General features: G+C 36.1%; 1 protein-coding gene across 6 annotated transcripts in view; it reads left to right on the top strand.

Moving 5' to 3' along the window:
* The window catches only part of AKAP11 (A-kinase anchoring protein 11), a 40,269-nt gene extending 23,638 nt beyond the window's left edge, over positions 1-16,631 (top strand). For 3 of the 6 annotated variants that reach the window (XM_065054540.1, XM_065054591.1, XM_065054551.1), the window contains 5 exons: positions 1,411-1,566; positions 5,818-5,931; positions 6,716-6,762; positions 9,082-9,242; positions 14,139-16,631. In XM_065054540.1, the coding sequence (XP_064910612.1) occupies positions 1,411-1,566; positions 5,818-5,931; positions 6,716-6,762; positions 9,082-9,242; positions 14,139-14,285 (625 nt within the window). In that variant the 3' untranslated portion in view covers positions 14,286-16,631. The remainder of the gene's footprint in view (positions 1-1,410; positions 1,567-5,817; positions 5,932-6,715; positions 6,763-9,081; positions 9,243-14,138) is intronic. The other 3 variants (XM_065054561.1, XM_065054571.1, XM_065054582.1) reach the window with 2 other exon arrangements.
* The last annotated feature ends 1,379 nt before the right edge of the window (positions 16,632-18,010 follow it).

Genomic DNA, 18,010 nt, shown 5'->3' with positions numbered 1-18,010 from the left:
AAGATCTGTTATAATTTTTATGGCCTTTCAATTAAAGTATTCAACCAAATATTCTAGCAGTGCAGAAGTGCTAATAACACATATGTTGTGGCTCTCTACACAACAGCCTTGAGCCCTTACTCAGAGTGTGACCAAAAAAAAAAGTAGTAATACGGTGTTTTTTCTATATATACAGTATAAAAAAATGACACTTTTTCTGAATCACTTCTTGAAAATATTATTTTAAATTTCTAGTTAGAACATGGCAGCAATAAAATGCAGGGTTCAAAGAGGTACTATTTGTTATTATATCTGTGACAAGGAGGCAATATTAGGGTTTTAACCTGACAAAATTTATAAATGTTTCTTGCATTGTTGTGTAATGTATGCATGTATGCATATATTTCTTGAGAAACTGCATTGTGTGGTGCTGATATAACTGTAAATAAAAATGGTGAGAAATCACCTTTGCATTGCCCAAATGGGTTCAAGTTCAAGCACTTAAACTATTTATTTAAAGGTACGTATTTGTCTGCAGAAAATCATGCCCACTGGAGCAAAGTGTTGTCACCGATATTGTTAAGGTTGACATTTTAAATAGCGAATTTTACAGTGGCTGCTTGCTATGGTGATAATAGGATGATGGTTTTTCTTGAACTTTCTACCACTTAATCTGTATATAGATAATCAGAGTTTGCCTCTGAAACTTAGTTCATAATCGCATGTTTTCATAACTTCCTTATGAGCTCAGACTTCTTTAAAGTTATCAAACGGGATCTTTTAAAGTGTCTTCTAAAGATTACCTTTGATTCCTGCTTGATTGTTTCTTGGATAAAAAACTTAAATTTATTTCCTGAGGAAAAAATTCTGTACATGTCATGCGTTGTTATGCTTCTTGAAGCAAGAAGACCAGTTTTTGCCTACATAAAGACCTTTTTTAAAAAGGGAATCCTAATATTTTAAACATGAGTGTGTACTTAAGCGTTTTGCCCCCAGTAGCAGAACACCTAGCCGGTCGTACTGAAAGCAGGCAGGGGACAAGAGCCAAACTGTCCTATGGTGAACAAATTCAAGAGTGCTAAGTCTTCTGCTTGAAAAGTGTGCCTTGATATACGGTCTGTAAGGCTACAATGCCTTCTATGCTTTATAGCAAATAATCTTCCAAATGAGAGATTATTTGTGCTGTTCCCTTTACCTTCTAGTGAAAGATTTCCAATCCCTGGCTTAAAACTGTTGAAATTTCAAATTGATGTGATTGCTCCATTTCTTGTGTTGAGAATAGGGAGCAAATTAATGGAATTCATGGAATCTCCTTCCCCACCGCCGCCCTTTGAAATTTAATGTCTTTGAAATGGTGTTAAATTGCTGTGAATGAAGTAACACAGATTGGCATGAAATGCAGTGATGTTTTTGTCTTAAATTTTTCTTTAGCTCTGTTGGAAGAGAAGGATTTCACTCTGTTGAATCTGTTGTTAGCCAGCAGCTGAGTCATAGTATTGGTGATGATAGCACTGGGAGTTGGTCCAATCTAAGTTTTGAAGATGAACATCCTGATGAGAGCAGCAGTTTTCTTCACCTTAGTGACAGGTAACTATAAACATGTCAGTACAGTTAAATGGTTATCTTTACATCAAAACTTAGCATCAAGTGCTTGTCTCATGGGGGTTGGAGGAGGGGAGATTATTTTGTCCTCAACACACAAAAGCCTTTTTTATTAGAAATTGCTCTAACATAATGTTTGTGTTTTCTTACAAAATGTTGTTGCCCACGAATGTTCATACTATATACTCCGTAAAATATGTGGAGTTCGTACTGCCGTTGATGGGAGTCACATAATGTAAAACTGTACATATATAATTTAAGGTTTAGCAAAAGATGCATGTATAAAATACAACTTGAAAGTACTGTTTAGAAGCTGTGCTATGAAATATTAAAACTTAACAATTGAGAATGTTTTATGTAAATTTATCTATTCTTGAAAAGAAGTAATATGAGCTTAACTTGCCTGAGGAGCTTTAGCAGCTATTTTGTCTCTTTTGGGACTTGAATTTGTAAGCTGTTCTAACTGATGCTGGTGGAGTATTTATGTACTACTAATGACAAGCTCGCAAGTGTGTAATACTGGAACTTACCTGTTCGGGTTAGTAACTTTCCCACAGAGATTCTCACTATACTTCCCCTGGCTGATTGATAACTAACAAAGATTACAATTGAAATTTTAAAAATCTGCACCGACTCAGCCTGTTGCCAGGGAAAATTATATTTAGAATTGTGTCCTGGGCTTCTATATAAGGAATATATGAGAAACGAGTAAACTTAGTTTTAAGTTATTGTAGAAAGTTCAGTGTTTCTGTTGAAGAATAGCAGAAATAAGGGAGAGTTTTTTTTCTTTTTAGTTAGTACTTCCAGCATCACTCAGATTAAAGATAATATGTATTTGTTTTTTGTTTTCTTTTAAATCTCTTTTGGGGATGATAAAGTAATTTCTATAACTTGCAAGAAAATCTGTGGCTCATTACAGGAGGAGTGACCTAAATTAGCATTTAATTCAGAGAAGGGGAGGCATAATTTGGGTAGCAAGGTGTTGGCAGAAGAAACTGACATGTGCAAATGAATCAGCTAAGTTGTACAAAACTGACTGTGGAGTGGTAACAGTACATGGGTTCATTTGTTTTGCTGAGGTTTAGTAGGTGGGAGTGACAGGATCTGGGGTTAGTGCCCCAAGTACAAAGGGGCAGGGAGACCTTCTGTAACACAACAAGGTTCGGTAATGACACTGTTTGTAAAACAGTGTTAGCATCTTCTAAGCAAATAAAAAATTGCATGAACTGTTTTATTAAACAGGAAAATGCCATTCAGTCATAGAGGGGGCATGTGTGTGTGATTCTGTGCAGTTAAAACAGCTAAAGGTTTGGGGTTTTTTTGCTTTGGTTTGGTTTTTGTCCTTTTTTTTTTTTTTTTTTTCCCCTTATGGCCAGGGCCATCTGTTTAAAACATACTGTGCTGATTATACATAAACCATATATATTTAAAACACTTAAATGTACTATCAGGTAGCATTGCTCCCCTAACATCTATTTCTTAATGCAAGTGGTTTTCAGAGGCCATCAGCAGTCGTTGGGGTACTAGGTACCATGAGACAATTGTAGTACAATTCAATTAAGTGACATAGTGAACATAAAGCAAGTTTTACATGGTGGGGGAGGACCTCTCCCTTCCCTGAGTATTTTCTTGGGCTTTTGCAGTGTTTGATAAATACTGGTACTTGAGACTCCATTAGCTGGCATTTTGGAAATTATCTTCGTAATAATAAACCTAGAGATCCCATTAATGGTAGCTGAAATTCTTTTGGGATACAAGATCACAATCCCGACAAAGCAACACAACAATACAAGCTTTAGTGGACTGGTTCAATTTACTTGCTTTGCTTTACTTCGGGGCTTCAGGGAAAAAGACATTTTTCATGGTAGCTCTGTTGAAACGGTACATGCCCTCTGCGTCTCAGATCAATATAAAAATTGTACTTCAGTACTTTGGAGAGGATTAAACTTTCTGTAAACAAGGGAGCAAGACAACTTGGAAAGAATTATCCAAGCATGATCCCTGCAGTTTCATTTGGATGGAAATAGGAATGAAAGTTCTTTAGTGGACTCGGTAATGTTAGTTATGCAAGGGAGTACTTATATTTTCTGCTTTGCCTGCCTAATGGTAGCAACTTTAATTTAGAAATAAAATAGTCTTAAGCTTTCTCTCTAGCTAAGGTACAGGTATAGGCATAGATATAGGCTGTTCCAGAGGATGAATTGGAGCATCCAGGTTAGGTTATAATTCAGAGCAGAAGCCTCTTGCCTTTGCCTATATGTACATAATGCAGAATCTCAAGGCAGATGATCTGAGCTATAGTTTCCATAAATATAGTGTGTGTGTGTGTATATATATATATATATATATATATATATATATATATATATATATATAAAAGTTGAAAGCTTTTCTTGTAATTCTTCTGCTGGCTCTTGTTGAAGAGCTGCATGAAGCATTATAATGCCTTTGTTTACTGCTTGTTCTGTGTTTGCAGGACTTTATTTTCAAGGCTCTTAATTTGGCATCTTAAAATCTTACTTTACCAAAAAAGTTTCATACATCACTGTGCATTGTAATTGTATGGTTAAGTGTATGATTATTTCAGACCAAGTTTGACATCTCCAAAATACATTAGTCTCTTACCTAATTGGAGTAGCAGTGTGAATGAGGTCATTCTGTTAGGTTGCAAATACTTTTTCCTTTAGTCCCAGAACTGGGACAGCTTTGGCTTCCACTTATGTTATACATCTGTAACTTGAAGTGAAAGAGGATGTTTGTGTGCAAAATACTGCTATCAATAGGCTATGTTAAATCTTTCCTATACATGTATTTCAGCCCAAATTTAATACTTCATATATACTATGATAGTCTCACACAGTAGCTTGAGAAATGTTCTGAAGACCAGGTTTACATACTTTGTGCAAATGAACTTGGTTTTTTTGGAAGCTTCTGCTCTTTAATTTTCTTCTTTTTTTTGCATAATGAGAGAACTGTTTGGTTGTTCTTTGCACATGTTGTTGAAATAAACAACAATGTGCTGAATGAAGCATCTGCAACTTTAAAATTTTCTTTTTTCCCCTGCTAGGGTGTGTTCATATTGCAGGCTTGCTAACCTGCTGCTGCTGTTTTGAAATTAGGATCCAAGCAGGCGTACTGGAGAGGAAAGGACACTGACAGATGATACTGCTACTGGCAGACTCTTGAAAGAGATTAGTGTCTGTCTCTTGAAATGTTTCTTTCCACCATTTGTGGTTTTAAATTTTACTATTTGCCTTGAGTGGAATGAGTAGAAGAGAAGAGCTTTAATAGTCACACAAAACTTAGGTGAAGAAAGCATCTTCTTGCAGCAGTTGTCCTCTGGAGTTGCTTCATGGCTTGTCATACCATCTAAAGTAGACAATCTAGCCTTCTCAGAGGATGCTGATTGTCTTGAAATCTTATTCCTGGGAGGCTTCCAGACGTGCTCTGGGGAAGGTATGAAGTTGGGGAACAGGAGCTTTAATCATATGAGTAGCTCAGTCTTGTACACAAGCACAGGCTTAATGAACTCTGCTAATTATAATGCCTAAAATGTACCAGTGTAAGGACATGCTCAGTTCTTTCAGTTCTCTACGTTGGCTGAATGTAGTTGTGGAATAAATGCAGTATGTTTATGAACTGTGAGTGAATTCATCTTTTTAATATTATTTTCACTGATCTGTAAAACCCTCTATTTAAAAACAAAGCAATACATCAACTTGTAAAACAATATTCATAAAATTAAAAACAAAACTGTTTTTTTTATTTGCTCTAAGAATTCCTTCTCATCAGGCTGTTGGAGGTCAGTATTGGATTTTTGGAAAGAGTTGGAAGGATTTTGTTCATGTAGTTATATTCACAATGTGTAATTTTATGTACTCTTAGCTAGTCCTTAAGCAAGTATTAGAGTTGTAATCCGTATGCCTATGGGTAATCATATTGAAATTGTTGAGCTTGTATAAAAAACGAGCAGTGTGCTTAGACCTGGGGACAGAATTACTGCTAGCACTGATCTGGAAAGTTAATGAGTACGAATTAATGCTTCCACGTGTGTACTGAAACTTCTCAGTTTTGCATTATTGTGCACATTGCTGCTCTGAATAGCACTGACAGTCTTGTTTGTACTCTGTTCCAGCAAACCTGGTTAGGAAGTTTCAGTGCTCTTGCATTAAATGTCTTGACAAAACAGTTCTAAGGAAAATGAAGGTTCTAGTTTGAGGTATTGTTCTTTTCTAGTTCAGCCGTGTTCTCTTCTTCTCCTGGCAGTAATGGTAACAGCAGTAGCTGGAGCAGTCTTGGTTTAGAAGGAGATATGTATGAGGAGAATTTATCCTTTCCAACATCAGACAGGTTGGTTGAGTTGAGAAACATAAACCAGATGGGTTCCTCATAATTAATGCATGAAATCATTATTTGGGAAAATACAGTGCATTTTTTATGCTGTTACATTATTTACACTCGTCTCACTTAATCACAATATTTTTTTTTCATTAATTAATCCATACTGAATGGTTAAATTAATCCATACGGAATGATTAAATTTTGCTGTGCTAAACTGATGAATGTGTTCTGCTTGCAAAATGAAAGATCACTTTTGTGCATGTTCTTGCTTGCAGTTTTACAAGTCTTTAAGATTTACTTTTTCATGCAAACTAGAGCTTGCTTCCTACAGGATTTCTGGTTTTTCCTTTAGCTTGTGAAAACTTTCAAAATTGCTAGGTAACTGATTTTTGTAGAACACTTAGGACTTAAAGCTTTGAATAACCTATAGCTGTTCGTACCTGTGACATAAGATGGCTCAATCTTTCCACATATGAAGCAAAAACTAAACTGTCTTCCTTAACTAAAACCAATAAGTTGTCTTGTTTTAAAATGTCTTCATATTGTGATCTTTAACACTCTTCCCTAGTTTCTCTCTTCTCCATTGTTTTCCTAAGAGCAAATCCTGTATAGTTGATGATTATCTGTTCCCAACATGAAATGGTGTGAGAAGCAAAGCTTCTTTTTGTAACCACTTCGTAATTCTTTGTTGATCTTCCTGTCCTTTAACCTTCATTAGATTCTTAGGTTTGACTACATTTGTTGTGCGTATATTTGATTGTATTACTATTTTTGTTTTATTTTTAAAATACAGTGATGGAACAGAAGATAAAGATGAAGACTCCAAGGATGCTGTAGAAGGTAATGTCAATTCCAGCATGTACTACTGTTCTTGACTGGTGCGCTCTGCATGAATTATTTTTGTTAATTCTTTGCTTCTGTAGACTGCATAACAAGGTGACAACACTATTACCTCTTTTCATCATAATACGTGTCAGTCATGTGTCAGAATACATTCTCAGATTCATACCCTACATACATCTCTTAAGGTAGTGAAATGTGCAGCCTTTGGGAAATGCAAGTCTCTCATGCTCATGCACGTACTTAATAACGTAAGGTAGTGAACTCTCATCAGCATGTTGAAAGCATAAATTTATATGCATAGAATAACTTCTTTGTAAAATATTTGATAAGCAGCCATGGCAATGCATCTACATGGCTATGTTTGAAATACTGAAGAAGTTACTCAAATTGGCTGTATTAACCTTGGAAGAGAAGTCATGAGAAATGGAGAAAAGCTTGGATTCAATACATTTGGTATAATCTCTTTCTTCTTACTGAAATATAAAAATAGGGTCTATCCACAGTCTTGTTAGAGCTTTCTGGTTTGTAGGTGTCTGCACTGCTTCCACTTTGAAGTGGCAAAGTTTAACTGAAATGAGAACAGCCTGAATACAGCGTGTATGAGGATGATTTAAAGATGAGCTGATGTTAGAGCAAGTTGTAACGGAGCTTTTCTTTGTGCTGGGTATATTCAGAAGATGAAATAAGCATTTCAAGAAACCTTTGCTACCCGCTTATAGAGGATATTCAGCCATGGCGCACATCTTCAAATAGTCTTGATATAAGCAGTAATATGTGTGGTTCTTTCTCTCTCTCTCTTTTTCCCTCTCTCCTGGAATAATGTATGGAAATGAACCACATCTCTTTATTTTTAATCACATCTGACTGTAAAGTTCTGAGGAAATGAAACTAAAAAGTTCTAGCATCTCAAATGTTCAAATTACTCAATTAAAATGATTCTTGATTGTATTTCTTTACGCAGTTTTGGTGTCTTCTGGACTGCAACAGACTGCTTTTTTTTTTTTTTTTTGGTGAAATTTTTCCAGTTTAATTTCTTTACCATATATTTATTGCTTTGAAAAGACTCTCTGTTACTTTCATTGTAGGACCATTTAAATAGTATTCTAGGTAGAAAACCTTTGTACTTTTTCTTTTATATTTGGAAGCTCTGTTCATGTCATACTAGAAACGCCTTTTTTTTTTTTTTCTAAGCTGGCTACACCTTCTTTACCAAACCTTGTTGTTACCAAATGTACATCTAATTTATAAAAATAAAAAATATATCAAAATTTCCCAGTGATACATTACCACAGTACTTTTCATCCACTAAGTGTCGTGATTTTTTAAATAATTGATGCTATCTCCTATAAAGACAATAGATTTTGGGGCTCCTTGGCAAATATTCTGTTATCCACTGGAAGCACACTTATGATAATAGTTCCACTAGTTAATTTTCTGTCTCTTTTTTTTCCTTCTGGGGGAGTCTATTACATCTTACTTCACTTTGTCAGTTAGGAATGAATACTTCATGTGCCTCAATTTTTATAAACTTGACTGGAAGAGCAGTGAGATTGAGGTAAACTGCACGTGAACATAGGTTTTTATTGCAAATATATTCCTTGTTTCTAGAGAGTTAAGTCCAGTAGTCAGGAAGTAGAGACGTAAGCACAACTTGGAGAGCACTATCATATTCTTAGATCATTCTGAGAGTGTGACAAAGGGTGACTCTGAAAGCTGGGTACAGAAATTCAGAGTGGGAGAAGATGACAATACTGTCATTTCTCTGTGTTATTTATGCAACTGCTTTTTCAACACTGTGCTAATTTTTTTAATCCAAGCTGTAAAGGAAGTCTTGAAAAACTGGATAGGCCTCAGAAAAAGCAGCACTATGTTTTGGAAGAACTCTGGGGCAATCTGATCAGTCTGCCTGTGCAGGAAAGAATTCTGAAATACACACTTTAAAAAAATGTAGTAGATGAAGGCATAGTGAGAACAGCATTTGGAAACGCAAATGACTGATGGACAGTGTAAGAACCATTGCTGTTCAAACAATATGTGAAAGGCTGTGTTAAATTCCTGGTAATTTGGAATATACATTGAAGCTTAGACGTCTTTCAACACTTAGCTGTGTTTGCATACAGTTGTAAATGGGATAAATAGTACTTCCTAATGTGAAAGTACAAAAATGCTTCAGACCAGCGTGATTATTTCCTTTCATATTATCTACATGTACTAAATTGAGGTTTTTAAGATAATATAGTCTAAATAGTGAACTACAGATACTTTTTTGAAACAAATTTGAAGCTATGTATTTAATGATTTTCTTCTCAATACTAGGTATGGAGCAAATACGAAAGATTTTAGCAATAGTGAATATTGATCTGGAACCAAATCTGGTGGACCCCCAGCTCAGAGCAGCACTCCAGTGGCTGGCAGCTTCTGAAACAGAGTTCTCAGAACTTCACTTTCATGATGCTGCTACAAGGGAATTTGTCTCTGTAAGTACTTGGGTTTGATGGGTGGTGGGGAAGGGGAATGATTTTTTTTTTTACTTCCATTTGCTGCGATACACCAGCTGCTTTATTTGCCACTTCATAATAATGAAGTATTTGCTGTTGAGGAAAAATCATTATTTGAATCCTGAGAGGTTGAAGTGGAACGGCCTGTTTAGCCTGTGCATGTACTACAAATAAAACAGTATTAATCCAAGCTGCGTTAAATTGTTTCACAAGTTATTTTCCTTGTTTTACTCCAAAGAGGATACAATTATAGCATTTTTGTTTACTGAAAAATTTATCTTTTAGGGCATTTTTTTGTACATATTATTTAATGGTCTATAAATGGAATAATTCTGAGAACTTATGCAAAATATTTTCTAACTTCATATTTTGGTATTCTGCGTCAAGGTTGTTTTGATAGGAAATGCACATTTGCTTATTGGAAGGAAGTGTAGGTTCTAATTAAATTTTAAATATGTTTTTATTCTGTAAGCAACTGCAACCAAAACTATGAAGAAAGAAGGCTCAGTAAGATTGTTTCATTTTTAGGTGGCTTTATTTTAGTTTTATAGATTGAATTTAATATGTGACCAAAGAGAAAGCAGAATTTTAAAGATTAGGGTTTAGCAATTAGCATCTCTTAGGGAAATTTTGCGATGTGTACTAACCTCAGTATTTCCATCACAAACATATAACAGAAACTTCTTATTCCTATAAATTATCTTAAAAAATATTCCTTTGTAGCAACGTACCAAACTGCACATGATAATCTGGCATTTATTACTTTTGACCTTTTGTTTTTTCTTCTACCAAGGAATTATTTTAACGTTACCTGGCTACTTGAAAGGCTTATAGCACCTTCCAGTACCTAAAGGGGACCTACAAGGAAGCTGGAGAGAGAGACATTTTACAAGGACATGTAGTGATAGGACAAGGGTTAATGGCTTTAAACTGAAAGAGGGGAGATTTAGATTAGATATAGGGAAGAAATTATTCACTGTGAGGGTGGTGAGGCACTGGAAGAGGCTGCCCAGAGAAGTTGTGGGTGCCCCCTCCCTGGAAGTGTTCAAGGTCAGATTGGATGGGGCTTTGAGCAACCTGGTCTAGTAGAAGGTGGCCCAGTCTGTGGCAGGGAGGTTGGAATTAGATGGTCTTTAAGGTGCTTTCAAACCCAAACCAGTTCTGTGATTCTGTATAGGCATTGTCTCTAATGATGAGGTTGATATGAATGATAAATTATCAAAGCCTTTTATTTTGTGACCTGGTAACGTGAAAAAGTGTTAACATGATGCCATTGGTATATCTTCCATAATTAAGATCTTGACAAAAACAACTTAACGTGCGTGTTAGTGTATTAAGAGAAGAAAAGCTTTCTCTCAGTTCCCACATTTAGTATTGAACTTTCAGCTTGGTGCTTTCCAAAGCAAAAAATCATCATTTCAGAAGAAGAGGGGAGTGCCCAGAAGTGGAGGTCAGTATGACTAAATAGACCCCCAGACTTCGATGAATGTTTGCATGTATGGTGCTTTGTTGCAGTAGACTTGTGGTAAGAATGTGAAAGGTACCTAGAGGTCAGTCCAGATCATACTTGGGCTGAATTTTCCTAAGAATGGCTTCTCCTTTCCTAGCCCAGAAAAAGAATGCTCATTTTGTTTTTCTTTTGCCCATGTAACTGTGTGTTATATGTATTCTATCACAAGATAACCCAGAAAACTGGGAAATGTTCTTAGTGCAAACTGAAACGTATCCCTTATACTTCTTTTATGGAGGTTGGTATGTTTGATTTAGAATTATTTCAAAAATACATTTTGTTGTACATGAGTTCTGACGCTTAGAGTGTACTTCATGCTTTCATAAACTAGAAGGCAGTTTGTGAATACTCTTCTCCATTTCTGGTTTTATTTGAAGCTGTTGGGCTTAATCCTTTTTCGTATGTTCCTTCCCTGGTATGGTTTCTAAGTGTCTTAACATGAAGAAGAAAATACTTGACTTTTTCTGTTCTCACCTGCCTGGCCCAGCATTTGCTGAAGTTCTTTTGATGTGAATGAGTTTGGTTTAGTGACTACCGTTGTTCTGACCTCGTGAGTCATTTTGTCATCTTTTGAAGATCTATCCATCTATGTCATGGTTGTTGGATGTGAACTGCAGTGTTGCAAATACTCGGGCAGAATAGTGGTAGGACCCATGAGTGTTAATAATAAATCTGTGTGTGAGAGACACCTGTATTTTACAGCACAATATATCACATCAGGCAAAAAACAGATAGCAGCTGCCCCTTTTTAAATATTTCCTTTAGTCTCTCATTCTTCTGCCAGCTCTGACTTAGTAAATTGCGAAGAAGTGATGCTGCTATTGGAGCCAATGCCTGAGGAGGCATAGGAAAGATATTAGCTGGCTGTGCAGCTGAACACCACTCTGGCTACCCTAAGAAGAGAATATACTGAGAAGATCACTCTGGAAAATAGCAGTGTCTATTATGTATGCACTCCTAAGAAATTGTAATGTTTTTCTACTTGACACTTGCGTTGTAGATTGATACTGAGTTGACACCTCAGGATAAAATGTAAAACATGTTAAAATAGTTGATTCACTTAGTTTTATAGATTAATTTGTAGTTCTCTAAGTGCAGTTATCTTAAAATGAACTGAAATCCTGTTTCCCCTCTGGGGCAGGGAAGAATTACCTGGTTTTTTAATTCCATGCCATTTCCCAGTTGGAATGATCTCTGACCGTCAAACTGAGGGTCTGAAATTAGAAATAGTCGTTCTCAGTTCTGTCACTAGTAGAGCCAGACAAGCACCTCCAGAGGGTGCTGCAGCCCAGCAGAAAACTAAACTGATGCCTACACACTGATCTCTTGCCAGTAATGGGATTCTGATCGTCTCAGGTACTTTGGTAAGTTACCTCAGTTACTTGAGGAATGAACCTGGACTTCAGATCACACAGAAAACAGTCATTTTCACTATAAGCAGTTGGTGGTTTCTGGAAGGGAGGAAGGGCTTGTGTTAGCTGTTCACAGCTGGGTAATGGTGTGGTGTAGCTGCATAAAAGACAAAAATACTCCTAGCATGTGTCAGGCAAGGTACTACTTGCTGCAGCTGGCTATGTACTCTTACTTAAAGACACATGTTATGCTCAGCAGGGCAGAAGGAAGTTAAATACCTGTGTATAAAACAAAATACCTTTGTTAGAAGCCAGAACAAGAAGCCAGTAAAATAGAATAGACAGTTCTTGACTTGTATGAGAAGCCTGACAGCGTGGATATGGAAGTGCCTGCATTAAAAAAACATATATATTCAATTTTTAATCAGACCATATCTAACTGTTTTAGGATTCCTGGTATCTATTTTGAATAAACTCAATATTTCCCTTATCTGACAGTAAGAAACAGATCAGTTTGATAAAGAAATAGTGAGATTGAACTTTGAACTCTAAATTAAAATGTAAATATTAATGAAGCCAGGTGCCAGCTCTGTCATCTTAACCATGGTGGTATCATCTTTGGACAGAAGTGTAACACTGTATTTGCTGAAGTAGGTCTTTGGACATTAGCCAAACTTTCTTCTGACATGAGAAAAATGACCGTTCTTTTATAAACCAACAAACACCATTTACAGAATTACTTGTTGTAGACTGTAAAACTCTTGCTTCCTGTGCTCTGTTTTAAAATTTACAGCAATACCTACAGAATTCAGTCAATTTTGTGTAGAAAAGATGTAATTTTTTTTCACCGAAAAAATTGTTGATGTTCAAGATACGGTGTACTCAACATCAGAGAGGATCTTTTTGCTTGTCCAAGTGAATTGTTCACTCAAGAAGTTAATTGTTTTATACGTATTTTTATGCCCACATTCTTTCTGTCAGTTCCATCACCTGCCTTGTTGGCACTTGGAACATCACCTAGGTGAAGAAGCAGAGAGAGGTTGTATTCCTTTTCATTTTTTAATAGAATTTCGTATTGCAATCTGACAGGCTGCATAGAAGAAACATTATGAATTTTTAATTTGGTAGCTGTGGAAGATATTTCCCAGAACACTGTTTATGACTTTTTTTTTTAAACTTAATGTATAGAATGTCATGGTAGGGAGTATAAAAGGCAATAAAATTCTACAGTTCCAAAGAGTAAGTAGTGTGTCTGAATTGTGTTTTTTAAATGCAGCATTGATAGCTGTCCAGAAAGCTGCAGAGAATAAAGCTAGTTTTTGTGGGTGTCGGGTGTTTGGTTTGTTTTTTTTGTTTAACCTAAAATATTCTTTTACTCCTGCAAATGGGCAGATTCATCCTTCTCTTATGGTAGGCTTTCTTCAATATATAGCTGAGCTTGACAAGCAAAAGAAGATTTTTTGCTTGGACCCTGGTCAAAAAAATTTTCAGCTGCGCTCATCCCTGCTCCCAAGTGGTAGTTTAACCTCACCTTTTCCTCTTCACCAAGATGTTATAATTTCCCAACTCTGAAGACACTGTTTTCATTGAGGGTAGCCTGTGTGCCACCCAAACCACACTATATGTTGTAAAAGGAAAATCCACATCCTTTTATTAAGACAGAGTTTTGTCTTTTTATATGTGAATTATTGGCATGGGAGGGGTGGCAAATGTCTTAATGTTGTGTTCAGAATTTCCTGTTTTCTGCAGTCTTGATGAACCACAGCCTTCATACCTGTGGCACCACATCATTTGAAAATGTTGCTCCCTCTAGAAGAAAATGTTGTGAAAACTGCCCTAAAGAAAAGTGCCTGATTCTCGCGGAAGTTTTTGTTTTTATAGATGTGGGCATAAGGATTAACTCATTACAACTGATCTCTTATGAGCTAATGTTTCAAGAATAACTTCTGTAACTGTTAATCAGGATGTGCTGGTCAAAATATTTTGTTTTGTGTTTCCCTGTCTCCCCTTTAGCTTTCCAGAAGACTGCGAGAAAGAGATTGGAAAGTTGGAGATCTCTTGCAAGCAGTGCTGAAATATTGTGAAATGACAGAGAAGGTGTCTGATGGAGAGCAAGCTCTAAATATGTCTTTGGTTGGTTGGCTCCTGGAAAACGTCTGAAAAATCCAAAGACGTAACCCTCTTCACTTCATTCCTCTTTTGAAAGGAGATAGAAAGAACACAGATATGTAAAGCAAAATTCAACTAATGAATGTTCAAGTAATTGTCAGCGTTAAAAGACTTCGAGGTGAAAGTCAAAATAGCTGTTCTGTGCTTTGTGGTACCGTGCACTTACAGTCCATAATCGATATTGTCCACTCACGTGTAATTGTATTTACTGCTGTGTTCAGACCGTTGAAATATTTATGAAAAAATTCCTTGTCTGTGATAGGAGTTCAGAGGAGACAGTCCCAGGCGTGATATTCAGGATCCCCGCTGGGCCAGGATAGCTCATTTTCTCCCTTGTGTGTGTGCTGTATTCACAGCGGGACTTAGAGCACTGATGTTCTGCAGAAATCTGTTCTGGAATACCTTGCTGCAGACAATGAGAAATAGTACTGCTGTTGGCCAGGTATTATGTGCCCAAGGGTGCCATTGCCAGGAGAAAATTGTGACCTGCCCAAGTAGCCCCTTCATACAGTCAGCTTCAAAGCCACCTATATTGAGCTTAAATTTATGTGAAGATGTGAGAATCTGCTCTGAAACTGTTGAGGTGCAAATACATGTTCTCTTTGTTGACTTGCATAGAGCTGGTAGGAGGGTGGAGTGGGTAGCTGAGCATAATTTGACAAATACTTCTTCAGCCAGGTTTCTTAAAGCTTGCCAGTCACGTTTAAAGTGCTAAATTTCTTACTGAAGCTGTTTGTATGCGACTACTTCTAAGACATTAATTCTGTGTCAAAGAATTTGTGTGTTAGTCTCTCACATAGATGTGTTAAAAGTAGCAGATAGAAGCTTCTTCCTCTGAAGATCTTGGCCATCTTTTTGACTAGTCTAATTCTTTATTTCTTAGCCTCCATATATGAATTTTCTTTTCAGTAATAAAGAGAATTTTGTTACTCAGTGAACACTTAAGCATTTAGCAAAGAAAGCTAATTAAACCATAAAGGGGAAATTTCTTGCAAATTGATTTTTCATTTTTCTTAACTACCTTCACTGAATTTTTTTTAGAGACACTTTTAATCAAGTCTTTTTAGCAGTCTAATCAGCTTTCTTATCACTGTTGCTGACTTGCCTTCTGTCTGAAGGGAAATCTGCACCTTTACGTAGCCTGTGGTTTGAAAATGCTTTTTGAGTTTTGTTTGTTTTTATACATCCTTTGAGAGAAAAAGGCACATGCTGGTAATTACAAGGTCGCCACCTCAAAACCTGTATCACTTGCAAGAGAACATGGAGTCTTACTTATTTTGGCAGAACAAAAGAATCTTAAGAGCTTTTTTGTAGAAGAACCAACTGTTGATATAGTATACAAACAAGGAGAAAGTTTCTAAATCTGTTCTGGAATTTTGATGGCATATGTACAATTCTGATTTCTCTTACCTCAGAAATTACTAAGAGGTGTCACACTCTCCTTGCAACATCGTTGTGTTTCAGGAAGGCATTCCACTGGTCTTTTGAGAGACCTGCTTTGTTTTAGTCCTCATTTGTCATCTGGATTTCTGCCTTGGATCTCACAAAGTTCCCCTTTCTCACAGAGTAAAAAGCTTTAAACGTTTTTGTGTATGCACGTATGTGTTCACACATGTGCAAACACATAGATGTGTGTGTATCTCTATGTGTGTGAGATCTCACTAGTATGAACTTCCAGTTTATACAACTGACTTAAAATTCTGTTATGCTCATAGTTTATTACCTCGGATTGAAAGATCTGTGTATGCCATGTGACAAAAAGACCAAAAGCCATTACATGGTCTTTTATCTTATTACAGCTGATACAATGTCCAGCCTCAGGAACTGTTTTTCTCTAGAGCCCAAAGCAGAGGGGCAAAGTTATCTTAATTCCTCTGTGTCAAAGATGCAACTAGTAACATATTTTTGAAGAGTTGTACAAAAGTTGTCTGGATTTGTTGCCCCCCACCCCCTATACCTTTCTTCATTTTTTTTTAAGATGGACTTTCAATGTTGTTTCAGACAAAAATTTGAAACCATTCTCTGGCTGTAATATCTTCCCTTTAACCCAGGAAGAAGGTATTTATTTACCTATAAAATTGAGACGTCAAGAAAATAAAATACTAACAGCAGTTCCTCAGGACTAAGTTTTGCTCTGGGTTTTGAACCCTTGTGTTTTCACCAAGTGGAATTTCAGGACACGAGGATACACTAGTACTAGTACTAAACCAAATTGAGCAGGATATTGAAAGCCTTGTAAATATACAAAGCTGTACATGTGGGAAAAAAAAAACCAACAACCAAACCAACAACAAAAAAAAACAACACAAAACCAAAACAACCAACAAACCACCACCACAGGAACAGCCAGGTTTTAACTGATTTATTCCTTATGTTGGATTTTATAAAGTTGCTGAAGTAGGTTTCCTTTTTAATTACTTCCCAGGAGAAACACAGTAAATTGCGCGATTCTCCAAGCTTACAACTGTTCAAAAAGTTGCACTAAAAAAGATTTTTATAAATGGAATTTTGTTTTCAGGCTGGATCCAAATACATTATGTAATTATTGATTGGTGTTATATTAAGGGATAAGTTGATTTATTAGCCTTTAAGCAAAGCAGCATAGCTTCCAAATTTGCATGAGAAAAGTATGTTATAAAATACTTGATTTTTATTTAACAACAAAATTTCTAGACCATTTAAGAAAATGTTTTGGATAGCTTTTTTCCTTGAGTATCAAAATTGGGAAAGCATTAAACTAGCCTGGCAACATTATTATAATCTAATAATTTTATTAATCTTTGGGAAACGTTGTTCTGGCTATATGTAACTGGTGCTGTCTACCATATCATTGAGAAAGCTGTTCTTTGCTAATGTGAGTCTTAAATTGTACTGTTACTGAGTTTATTTAAAACTCCTGATGACAAATACAGAACTGTAAATGAAAACTAAAAATATGAAGGGCTGCATTTTGGTCCAGTCAAATCAGGCAAGTCTGCTTTATAAATACATGTAATAAGGTAGAGATTGTTTTATCCTACTGTGTGTTTTTTTTTCCCCTATATGGGAACCCTGACTTGGTAATTGAATTTCTAAGTTGATGAAAACATACAATGTTGTTATTGTTCCAGAAGACACCGTGTCTCAAACACTTCATACGTACCTTCGGTGTTCTGAAAAATGAAAGTGTTCAGATGTTTTGTAAGATTTTGTCCAAAAAAAGGCAGTTTGAAGATAGTCCCTCTATAAATTAACAATTAAAAGTTGCCATATTTAAAACAAGTTTAAACATTCAGAAGAAGGTGCATCAATAATACAGAAGTATGCAAAAAGCCTTAAAATAACCAAACAAAACTCAAACCCATATGCTAAAATTAAAGAGGATTTTCTGTCTCAAAATGAGGATGTGAAAAAGCAGCTAAGATGATGTACTTGAATGCAATTTGTGTGGTATCTTTGTTCGTGAACTTTAAAAGATTGTGTAAGCTTTTTTTAAAAACAACGACGAAACACAAACAAACCCCAAAAACCCAGCAACCCACATTCCGAGACTAATGAGGTCTCTCAAAAATGGTATCAAATTTAAATGTTACATTTTCTAACGTAACGTTGTCCGGGACCTTTTCTGTGAAGAGCCAGATGTTGTTGGAGATGGGAACACAGTCAGTAGTAAACAGCTGGTTTTACACAGTTGACTTGCAAAGATATAGACAAGATTCAGGAATTATTTTAGTGTA

This window comes from Columba livia, chromosome 1, assembly GCF_036013475.1.
Source record: "Columba livia isolate bColLiv1 breed racing homer chromosome 1, bColLiv1.pat.W.v2, whole genome shotgun sequence".
NCBI lineage: Eukaryota > Metazoa > Chordata > Aves > Columbiformes > Columbidae > Columba > Columba livia.
This window is presented reverse-complemented; position numbering and strand designations above follow the sequence as displayed.